Source organism: Desmodus rotundus, chromosome 10, assembly GCF_022682495.2.
Source record: "Desmodus rotundus isolate HL8 chromosome 10, HLdesRot8A.1, whole genome shotgun sequence".
NCBI classification, from domain to species: domain Eukaryota; kingdom Metazoa; phylum Chordata; class Mammalia; order Chiroptera; family Phyllostomidae; genus Desmodus; species Desmodus rotundus.
Window position 1 is genome coordinate 40,138,683 of NC_071396.1, and position 12,598 is coordinate 40,151,280.

The window sequence follows — 12,598 nt, forward strand, 5'->3', positions numbered from 1 at the left end:
TCACTTTGTTTTCCTGAAGTTGTTTGACACTACAGAAAATGAGTAAGGATAACGTATTTTTTTGTACCATGAAACTATTGATGTGCTTTCAATATTTTGGCACAGATGTTGAGGTTCATTAAACTTTTGACAGTTCCTCTGTTGCAAAGAAATAAATAAATAAATATATGTGCATATATATTAATAGCTTTAAACTTGAAATAATTGTTCATTTTTCCACTTAATATACCCAAGATGCAAGTTCACAGTGTGAGGCAGGTATACTCCCACAACAAATAACTTCACAGCAAAATATTCTGAGGACAGAATCACAAATTGGGTAGAAAATACCCAACCCATAGCAATTACTGGAACAAAGGAAGAAAACAGACTTTTATTTCTATTTTTAAATGAAATCCATGCACAAAGTTTGACATCAGGTCAGGAAAAGGACAAATCCCAGAAACCGAGAGGTAGTTTACAGTTCTTTTTATCTTTTATTTGGTCCTTCTCTCTAAAAACGTATACTTTCTTAGATCATATCTTTTATATGCCATTAGGATGTTATTTTAAAAAGCATTACCAGTTTATAGGTTTTTTTAATGAGAAATCCAGTGTCCACACACACCCCTGGCCCCGATGTTTCTGACAATCACATCCGGTATCTAGTGTGCGTTGCTGCAGAGATAAAACGATGCTCACAACTGCCCAATGTCCAGGCTGCCGTTGTGAGTGCGCTTCGGGGTATGTTAAAAGTCACGTCCGACAGACACGAACACTTTCCACTGTCCTCATGACCTATTATGTAGTCAAGACTTATCCTTGGAATTGAATATCTGACAACTACATTATAGAAAGGCTCTTATGTATCCGTTACACTTACCCCATCACTGCCACATACTCTGGAAAGCTTTGGTTTAAGGCTGTCGCACGTGTAAGAGTACCTTCTAGGAGCTCTCGTCAATGTGGATTTTGTAATGATTCATAAGAGACGACCTGTGGTTGAAAAGTTTCCCACACGTACTGCATTCATAGGGTTTCTCTCCGGTATGAATTCTCTGATGGGCAATACGCGATGAGCTTTGTCTGAAAGTCTTCCCACACGTGTTACATTGAAAGGGTTTCTCTCCCGTGTGAATCCTCCGGTGCTGAATGAGAGCTGAACTTTGGCCAAAAGATATCCCACACTCCTCACATCGATATGGTTTCTCTCCGGTATGAATCCTCTGGTGATTGCTGAGGGACGAATTACACCGGAACGTCTTCCCGCACTCATTACACTTATAGGGCCTTTCTCCAGTGTGCATTCTCTGATGCTGAATGAGAGCTGAGCTCTGTCTGAAGGCTTTCCCACACACTTTACATTTACATGGTTTCTCTCCAGTATGAATGCGCTCATGAATGATGAGTGTCGAGTGGGAACTCAAGGCTTTGCCACATTCATTACAATTATAAAACTTCTCACCAGTATGAATTATTCGGTGTCTATTAAGTCGTGAGATAGAAGTGAAGCCTTTTCCACATTCGTTACATCTATAGGGCTTTTCTCCAGTGTGAATTCTTTCATGTTGAATAAGAGACGCACTCTGACTAAAGGCTCTCCCACACTCACTGCATTTGAAAGGCTTCTCTCCTGTGTGAATTCTCTGATGATAACGAAGGGACGAGCTAGACTTAAAGGTGTTGCCACACTCGCTACATGAGTAGGAGTTCTTTCTGGCATGAGTTCTCGGGCAGCCCGGAAGAGAGGTGCTGCAGCTGGATGACTTCCTACCCGGGTTGTACTTACAGGGGTTTTCTCCAGCATGGATTTTTTGATGTATAAAAAGGCCTGACCTTCGCCCGAAAGATTTACCACATTCTTTACATCTGTAGGATTTCTCCACAGTGTGCGTTCTTAGATGTTTATAAAGGGATGTGCTAAGGGTGAAGGCTTTCCCACACTCTTTACATACGTAGGGTTTCTCTCCAGTGTGGGTTATTTGATGTTGAATGAGAGCTGAACTTTGGTTAAAGGCTTTTGAACATTCTTTACATTTAAATAATTTCTCTCCACTGTGGTTTTTCTCGTGTTTACGAAGGGATGAAGTGTTAATAAAGGTTTTCTCACATATACTACATTTATAGCGTTTCTCTGCTGTGTTGCTTTTCGGTTGACTAAGTAAATTTAAATTCTTCTTGAAGCTGTTTCCTTGTATTTCGCATTTTGGTGGTGTTTTCTCACTAGAAACCATCTGCTGCCTAGTAAGTACTGACTTTGGGCTGAAGTCTTGGCCAAATTCAGTATTTTTATGTCTTCTTTCCACAGTCAGAATGTTTTTCTGGGTGACTGAAAATATCTGAACACTCTCACTTTTCTTCTGCTTTCTCTCTAATCTGTTTTCATACATGCAGGGATTTTCTGATTTGAAGTCCCAGGGTCCATTCCTCCTGGATCTTTTCATTACCAGCTCCTGAAATGAAGAACCTTGCGTCTGAGTTGACTTGGTGGTTTTGTGACTGCTCTTCCATCCTGGTCCTGGAGGGGGAAACCCAAGATGTTTCATGTGATACAGCATTTGGCTACAGAGACAAAATTGAATAGAATTGTATAGAATAGATAAATATTGATGATATTTAAATACGATCTTGGTATCTGCCCCCAAAAATGGTTAAAAGAAGATTTTAGGAACTTTAAGCAGTATAGAGAAACAATCAATGAGACTACTAGGGTAGTCCTACTAGGGTTTTCCTACTAGGGTAGGAAAAAGTAATAAAACAAGTCCATTTAGAAGAGGGTGAGTGTGAGTGAGCAGCAGAACTGGTGAATGGAGAAAAGGAGAGCATGAATTGGGAAAGGCAGTCCGCGATCAGAGTCCAAAGCCCATGAGACTCCTACATTATCTTCACGACTTTTCTCTTCTTTTTGCAATCATTCCTAACCTGCAGGAAGGAAAGTTGCATCACAAAATATACAAGCCCAAGAGTAAATTCTGTCTCTTAAACAAAAGTTCTGTAGAAACTATGTAATGCTAATGACCAGCTGAACAACTCTCTCTACTGGTTTGTCACTTTGAACTCCAGGGGCAAACTTACCACACTTTGCCATGTATAATGCGTACTTTTTGGCCCAAATTTTTTAGGGAAATATAAGGATGCCAATCATACATGGGTAGTGCCTGAAATACCTTGTGTCTGTTCTTGTGTTTTCTAATTATTTGTTACATAAGATCTCTTGTACCAAACATGTTCGAAAATAAATGCTAAAATTCCTTTATACAAAAAACAAGTATCTAAATATAAATAAATAAAAATTGAATTAAAAAATTTAAATCAAATATTTTTTTCCAGAAAGTTTGGTCGAAAAACCTGGGTGCACACTATACACAGCAAAACACAGATACTTTCTAAATCAAAAGCTAAATTATAGAACAAATATTTGCAACCACAAGGTCAAAATCACTAAATGATTAATTTTCACCAGGAAAATACATTTAAAATAAAATAGAACTTTTGTTCATGTGTATCATGTCACACAGAAGCTGGCTTTTTTAACTCATTAAAAAAAAGTCTAGATATTTGTCAATGTGGCCAGAGCATTCAACAACAGAAGGGGAGCTCAGCCAGAGCGCACAGCTGGGCCCGCCTCGCCCCTGCAGGGCCCCGTGGTGCCCCTCCCACACCGCTCTGCTCCAGGGGACCTCCTGCAGAGATATCCTGACCCCGCACAAGCCCGCAGCCTCCCTCCACGCCCACTGGGAGCGTCCACCTGCCCCCTGGCCCCTGGTCTCCCGCAGTCAGGCGACATCCTCACAGGGCCGCCAGAAGCTGAGTGACTATGGGCACCATCTCTAGGCTACACCCAGGACCTGGGACAGCCAGGGGCCCCCAAAGCTCAGCGGGCCCCAACCTTTCTGGCACCAGAGGCCAGTTTCGTGGGAGAATGTTTTCCCACAGGCCAGGGTGAGCGTGATTTCAGGATGATTGCAGCGCCATTGCATTGACCACGCCCTTTATTTCTATTATCACTACATAGTAATATATGATGACAGAGTCAGACAAATCACCGTGGTGCAGAATCAGCGGGAGCCTGAGCTTGCTCCCTGCAACTAGACGGTCCGGTCTGGGGTGATGGGAGACAGCGACACCCGAAGCGTGTCGCTTAGGTCCAGTCTACTCCATAGTCTCATTTGGTTGCTGTCCCTGCAGAAACCCCGCTTCCCTAAGATGGGATGTTGGAAACGGGAGCAGGCTTCTCAGGGCCTCTGCGGCAATCGCAGGATATTCCACCTTGACCTTATTTACGTTTTGCCTGCAACAATCCCTTTATTTTCTTTTTACCGTTAAGGCTACAGAAAACCTGCACACAGACAAGGCCATTAATTCTCCTACTGAAAGGGCCCCTGTCCGCACCGCCAAGGTCTCCGTCAGGTCCACGGTGAGCGTGGGGCAGGTCACGTTCTGTCCCGCAGGTGCAGGTTCTCGTGAGTCTGGGGGGTTACGACGCATTCTTTCTGGAAATCCCAGCTTTTCACAAACGGCCTCCTTGATGGGGGAATCCTGTGCTACGTCAGGGGGCTCCGTGAAGACAGGAGGCAGAGCAGGCGTTAAATGAGCGATTTTGCAGTCTCCTGATGCATGTTCTCGTGACACGCTGGTCTCGTCGGCCTCTGGTAAAGTCTCGGGTCACTCACTCTGATGAGCACAACGTCAAGTCTGTAAAATAGCAACAGCAGGAAAAAGCTGGGAGGCACTCTACTCTAATTTTCACACTTAGAGTGGAAACTCCATGATGGTGAACTCATCCTCAAACAGGAGAACTTCTTCAAAAAACTTCATCTGATCTCTGGCTTTCGGTTTCTCTGTGTCTACAAGATGTGTTGTACGTACAACCTTCAACTTGAGTGATTCTCCAAGTAACATCCCCTTGTAATCTGCCCTGCAGGTCCCACCCTAGGGTTTAACACCCCCTCGGAGTGTGGGCCCTCTGTCCTGCTTTCCTGCCCCTCTGCCGCGCAGGCTCCTTTGAGCGTTCCTGGGTGGTTGGCCACACGTCTTAAAGCATCTGTGGCATTGACCTCGATCCCAAACCCAGAAAAGTGGTGGATTCTTAAAACGTCGTCTCCAAACATCTTTTCTGGGAGCGATGGCATATGCAATTCATCAGCTCACTTCTCCGGGTCTGCAGACCTCAGTGACGTGGGGGCTGGTAGCTGTCAGCCTCCAGGGCCCCAAGGAGAAGTCCTGCTCTGGAAGCCTTGGGCCATCCTGGCCCAGGGGGGGCCCAAGTGGGCGGAGGGGACCACAGAGGCACACACCATTCCCCAGCCTCACCCCACCCCCCACTTGACTTTATCTGCTCACCTCCTGCTGTGTGCCCCAGTTCCTACCTTCCTAAGAGAGTTCAGACCATACTGGTCTGTCCTCCCACATGGGGGAGGGGGGGTGGTCAGGGATGCCTGCTCAGCTGCTGGCCATCAGGAAAGCTGGGGAAAGAGACCCCCTCCCCATACATGAGTACAAACACTGGTTTTTGGCACATAGCAAAACCCCTATAAACTATCACCGTTAAAAAATGACACTTCCTAAATATTATCGAATATCAAATTCATTATATTTTATAATTGAGTTACTAGTTTTTGTAAAACATGTTTGCTTGAATTGTGATTTAAATAAGGCCTATATTTGGCAGTTAATGGATAAGGTTCCTAAATCTTGTCTATAAATTCGCCTTTATCTTCTTATTTATTGTGAATTTTGCGATTTCACTGTTGCTGAAGAAACTGGGTGGCTTGTAACAGAGACTTGCCTGCAGTCTGGATTTTGCTGAATACATATCCATGGTGTTGTCTTTGTCTAACTCCCATAATTCTCATAAATTGATTGTTAGTAAGATTTGATGAGATTGTCCATTTTTTTTTTTTGGCAAGAAGACCTGCATTGGTAGTTGTCTCTATTCTGAGGTTGTCAGTGGCCATTAATGAAGGCTTCCTATGTTTATGTTGTCATTAGAGTTTGCAAAATGACATTTTAACTTTATCTTCCTTCTTCATTTATGAGCTAAAATCCTTGGACCTCCCCCCACCCCCAACACACACCCACACCACAAGCTAATGATTGGCAATCTGGAAGGCCGATGTGCAAATTACACAGACAAGTTTAAAAAACACAGTATTATTATTTTTATTCCCAGTTTTGATGAGCTGGTTTCCTAACATTGTCTCACGTTCACCAAAATATTTTAGGGTCATTTGGAACTCCTGAATTTAAACGTGTTTGATGTGTTACATTCGTTGCAGTCACTGCTCACACTGATGCAGTGTCTCCCCTTTGGCAATGGAACCTCATCAGTTGATGCCCGAGTCCACGTGTAGTGAGGTATTGGACTGCGATCCTGTTTCCTGGTGTGGTCACAAGCTCCCAGCTTGCCATACATAAATTCTGCCGCTGACGTAGAGCTTATGATTACACCAATCATCTGTGATTTTCGGAAATAGGAGATAGTTTTACATACCACGACTTCAGGTCTGACAGTGGTCGCCACGATTGCACTGACAATTATCTCTAACTCTTTCTGGTGGACAGAGTTGCCACATGCACATTTTAAAGGTGATCTACATCATGAGTTCTAATATTTTTGTTTAATTCTTGCAAATTGTTGTTGGAGAAAAGAGAAGGTCCGTGTACAAGATTTCATACACATTACCTCAGGATTACGTCAAGTTACTGAAAAAATTAAGAAAAGCAAAGTTCTTTGCATTTAGGTTATATCACATTAAAGACATAGGCAAATTACTTTGTTCTAAAGTCATTTGGAATCATCACAGTACAAGACCTTTGACCTTAATAAAGTTTCAAACTGTGATCGACTGTTTAAGGATGTCTGCGTGCTACCTAGCTCAATGTTACATTTCCAGAAACTCAACACACACACTGTCCTTTCCATACAGAGGTTGCATTTTTAAAGCAAGTGTGAAAATCAACTTTTTATAAAGAAACTAATGATATGGGGGCGGGGAAAGACCAGATGTTTGGAAACAGGTCTGCTATACTGTGACTTTGCTGAAAAAATAACACAAGCAAATGATCTCTGAAGCTTTATGTACGCCTGCTCAACACAGTCAGAAACAATTCTCTAACCTACTTTATCTTACTTAAAAAAAATGCCCAAAATATGCTTATTATGCTTTTAAAATAAAACATGACCAGCTTTAGATTTATTTTAAGTTCAAATTTCAACGGTATGTTGGCATCTGTGGAAATATATTGCAAAGATGTCTGATTTGGAAAACACAGAAGTAATGCGTTTGCTCCATTTGGGTATAATACGTGTTGTGAGGTGTCACTTTTAGCTCCGGTACTCACTAAACCCAAGTACTACAGTGTAATACACCCATAGCCAGGTCACGAATTTATTAACCAAAAACTATTAGATACAATTTCAAAAACACTGAGGCATATTTATTTACATTGTCCTCACTAAAAATATTATGATTAATATAAAATAATTTCATTACCACCTTAGTTCATGGCCATGAGTCATACATCTAAGTTCTCTGGCTTCTCCATTTTCCACACTATTCTGACCCTGCCCCTGTCTATTTTGAACCTACCCTCTGTGCTTCTTATTCCCTGTGCCGTTTTCCCTATTCTTGCCCCATCCCTTCCCCGCTGATAACCATCCATGTGATCTCCATTTCTGTGATTCTGTTCTTTTTTAGGTTCAGTTGTTGATAGTTGTGAGTTTGTTGTCATTTTACTGTGCATATTTTTGATCATCTGCTTTTCCTTAGATGAGTCCCTTTAACATTTCACATAATAAGGGCTTGGGGATGATGAACTCCTTTAACTTGACCTCATCTGGGAAGCACTTTACCTGTCCTTCCATTCTAAATGATAGCTTTGCTGGAGAGAGTCATCTTGGATGTAGGTCCTTGCCTTTCAAGACTTGGAATATTTCTTTCTAGCCCCTTCTTGCCTGCAAGGTTTCTTTTGAGAAAAGAGCTGATAGCCTTATGGGAACTCCTTTGTAGGTAACTGTGTTCTTTTTTCTTGCTGCTTTTAAGATTCCCTCCTTCTGTTTAATCTTGGGTAATGTAATTATGATGTGCCTTGGTGTGTTCCTCCTTGGGTCCAACTTCTTTGGGACACTCTGAGCTTCCTGGACTTCCTAGAAATCTATTTCCTTTGCCAGATTGGGGAAATTCTCCTTCATTATTTGTTCAAATAAGTTTTCAACTTATTTTTCTTCCTTTTTTCATTCTAGCAGCCCTATGATTTGGGTGTTGGAAGGTTTAAGGTTGTCCTGGAGGTTCCTAAGCCTCTCCTCATTTTTTTTTTTTTTTTAATTCTTGTTCCTTCATTCTGTTCTGGTTGAATGTTTATTTCTCCCTTCTGTTCCAAATCGTTGATTTGAGTCCTGATATCCTTCCCTTCACTGTTGGTTCCCTGTGCATTTTCCTTTATTTCACTTTTCAAGCCTTCACTTTTTGCTCTATTTTGTGAGCATACTCAACTATTTCTGTGAGCACCCAATTTGAACTCTGCATCTAATAGGTTGGCTATCTCTTCATGCCTTGGTTCTTTTTCTGGATTTTGATCTGTTCTTTCATTTGGGCCGTATTTCTTTGGCTCAGCACAGCTGTTACATAATAAGGGGCAGAACCTTAGGTATTTGCCAGGGAGGGGCAAACCTGCTTGCTGCACTGTGGCGCTGTATGTGGGGAAGGCGTCAGAAAGGAAATTGTGCTGCTTGCTCAGCTCTCGCCCTGCTTTCCATCACTTCCTTCACTTCTCACAAGTGGATTGTGTCCTTTCAGGTGCCGATTCCAGGGTGGGAGGGTTTGTGTACCTTCTAGGGCCCTGTGAGCCTCTCCAACAGACTCTGCTGTGAGACTGGTAGTTTCTCCTGCCTCCACAACCCCCACAGACTTTTACAGCCAGAGGTTTTGAGTCTTTAGTTTCCCGTGCTGAAACCCTGGGTTGCATGGTCTGTTTCACTCCCCAGTTGTTCCTCCTGGCTTATTTACATGTGAATATGGGACCACCGGGTCCACCAGCCACCGCCTCACCCACCCAGTCCTCTGCCTTACTGCGCACCCTCTCCACCCGCCTGCCTATCTAAGCCCCTCCTACCAGTCTGGATGAATGTTTGTTTAACTCCTTGGTTTTGGAGTTCTGTGCAGTTTGATTTTCTGGCAGTTCTGATGGTTTATTGCTTTATTTTAAAGATTTTATTTACTTATTTTTAGAGAGAGAAGAAGGGAAGGAGAAAAAGAGGGAGAGAAACATCAATGTGTGGTACCCTCTCACACCCCCCCTAACAGGGACCCAGCCCACATCCCAGGCATGTGCCCTGACTGGGAATTGAACCACTGAACCATTGATTCCGAGGCCCATGCTCAATCCACTGAGCTACACCATCCAGGGCTGTTTGTTGTTTTAAATTGGTTGTTATCCTTCTTTTGGTTGTGTGAGGAAGTGAAGCATTTCTACCTAAACCTCCATCTTGGCCAGAACTTCTCAATGACATTTTTTTACACCAATAATAAACTCCCTGAAAGGAAACTAAGAAAACATTCGCATTCACAATTGCTTCTAAAAGAATAAGTGGCTGCTCAATCAGTTGATTAGAGTGCCGTTCCAACATGCCAAGGTTGTGGGTTTGATTCTCAATCAGGGCACATACAAGAAACAACCAATGAAATGCATAAACACGTGGAACAACAATTGATGTTTCTCTCTCTTTTCCCCCTTCTTCTTTTTCTACAATCAACAAATAAAGATAATAAAAAAATACATATATAAAGAAGAATAAAATACCTAGGAGTAAATTTAATCAAGGATGTAAAAGACCTGTACTCAGAAAATTGTAAGACACTAAAGAAAGAAATTGAAGAAGACACAAATAATTGGAAGCATATACTGTGTTCATGGATAGGAATATTAACATCATGAAAAAGTCCATACTACCCAAACTGATCTATATATTCAACACAATTCCTATTAAGATACCAATGATGTATTTCACTGAACTAGAACAAATATTCCAAAAATTTGTATGGAACCACAAAAGATCCTGAATATCCACAGCAATCTTGAGAAAGAACAAAGTTGGAGGAATCACACTACATTATATCAAACTATACTACATAGCCATCATAATCAAAACAGCATGTTACTGGCATAAAAACAGACATATAGATGAATGGAACAGAAGAGAGAATGCCTTTATAGTCGATTAATATTTGACGAAAAGGGCAAAAACACACAATATTGTAAAGGGAGTCTATTCAATAAATGGTGTTGGGAAAACTGGACAAAAACATGAGAAAAAATGAAACTATAACACCTCACATCATACACAAGAATAAACTCAAAATATATCAAAGATTTAAGTGTTAGATTTGAATCCATAAAAATCCTAGAAGAAAACATACAATCTTGGACATTTCTTGTAGCAATATTTTTTTCTGAGATATCTCCTTGGACAAGGGAAATGAAAGAAAAAGTAAACAAATGTGACTACATAAAACTAAAAAGGTTTTGCACAGCAAAGGAAATCATAAACAAAATGAAAATGCAACTCATTAAACAGGAGAACATATTCACAGATACATCGGATAAGGGGGTAATATGGAAAATATTAAAGAACTTATAAAATAACACAACCGTCCCCACCAACAATCTGATTTAAAAAATGGGCCACAGAGCTGAGTAGACATTGCTGCAAAGAGGACATTCAGAGGACTAACAGACATATGAAAAGATGCTCAACATCACTATCATCACAGAGATGCAAATTCAAACCACAATGAGACATCACCTCATATCTGTCAGGATGGCCGTCATCAGCAAATCAACAAGCAAGTGCTGGCCAGGATGTGGAGAAAGGGGAACCCTCATGCACTGTGGGTGGGAATGCAGACTGGTGCAGCCACAGTGGAAAGCAGTATGGAGTTATTTTGAAAAATTGTAAATGCAAGGGCTTTATGACCCAGTGATTCCACTTCTGGGATATATATGAAGAAACCCGAAACACTGATTTGAAAGAACATATGTATCCTTGTGTTCAGTGCAGTGTTATTTACAAACACCAAGATTTGTAAGCAGCTCAAGGGTCCATCAGTAGATGGATGAATACAAAAGCTGTGGTACATTGACCCAATGGAATACTCCTTGGCCATAAAAAAGAAGTAGATTTTACTTATTTATTGGAACAGCATGGGTGGACCTAGAGAGTATTATGCTAATGAAATAAGCCAGTCAGAGAAAGACAGATACCATATGACTTACCTAAGTGTGGAATCTAATAAACAAAATAAACTAACTGGCCAAATAGACTCATGGAGAGCAGGCTGACAGCTCTGGAGGGTCATTGGGGGAAGGGATTGAGCAAAAGAAGGGAAAAAAGAGAAAAAAACTCACGGACCTGGACAACAGTGTGGTGATTGCCTAAGGAATGGTTGGGGGGAGGTGGAGGAGGGTAAAGGGGGGTAAATGGTGATGGAAGGAGACTGACTCAGGGTGGTGAACACACAACGCAGGGTACAGGTGCTGTGTTGTAGAATCGTACCCCTAAAACCTGTATGATTTAGTTCCAGGACCACTGCATAAATTCCATTAAAAGGAAATAGATAAACAAATAAATAAATAGCAGGATGGTGGCTGTATGCAAGCTACGGAAAGCACTTGACGGGAACCAACCCTACCCACACCTCCCCTCCATCTTGGTCTTCTCGCCCACAGAACGGTGAGAAAACACGTTTCTGTTGAAGTTACCCAGTCCGTTGTATTTACTTGTCAGTTTGCACTAGCAAACTGATAGAGATGTGGGTGAGGAATGAAGTCTTTGGAGATGAATGTAACAAAATAGGCACATGACTTGTGTGCTGAATCCTACACATGGCAGAGATAATTTTAAAAATGTTTGTAAATGGGAAACATATGCCACCTTTATTTCCTACCATGACGGTACTCTCTACATTGATCTAAGTTCAATTTCAATTAAACGTCTTCCAAGCTACTTGGAAATTGATAAGATGATTAAAAAGCTCTTATGCCCTGGCTGGGGAACCCACCTGGTCAGAGTTTCATCCTGGTAGGCCCAGGTTGCGGGTTGGGTCCCCCGTCAGCACACACACAGGAAACAAGCAATGAGTGCGTCAGTGAGTGGGACAACAAACCCACGTTTCTCTCTCTCCCTCGCTCCCTCTCTCTCTTCCTCTCTCTCTCAAAAATCCATTGAAAAAACTGTTATGATGCTGGTCCCAGAGGCTGACGGTCCCGTGATCATTCTAAATGCCATCATGAATGAAAAAATGATGACGTTCTAATCTAAACACCAACTCGATATGAAGATGGGAGGGTGTCAGCAAGAGGTTGCAAGATGATAGGAATAAGATGTCGGCATCTTGGAGGGTTTATCATCCAGGGTACCTGGCGAGGCAATAACTGGAGCCAAACAACGAACAAATAAAGGAAAATTCATGTCTGTTCTAGCAGATGAGGAGAACATTACATGACCAGGCACTGAAAATGTAGCCCACTTTATCCCACAACGGAGAAGGCCCTGCTGGGGTTCATCAAGACGCTGCTTCCAGGAGGAGCCGAGGACCCTTGCTGCCACGGACAGCACCTG

General features: G+C 42.0%; 1 protein-coding gene and 1 pseudogene across 1 annotated transcript in view; both read right to left on the minus strand.

Moving 5' to 3' along the window:
* Window positions 1-453: 453 nt before the first annotated feature.
* The window catches only part of LOC112296372 (zinc finger protein 354A), a 73,811-nt gene continuing 61,666 nt past the window's right edge, over window positions 454-12,598 (minus strand). Inside the window, exon 5 of the mRNA XM_071219477.1 lies at window positions 454-2,497. Coding sequence (XP_071075578.1) covers window positions 927-2,497 — 1,571 coding nt within the window. The 3' untranslated portion in view covers window positions 454-926. The remainder of the gene's footprint in view (window positions 2,498-12,598) is intronic.
* Window positions 4,285-5,111, minus strand: LOC128779347 (TIP41-like protein; annotated as a pseudogene).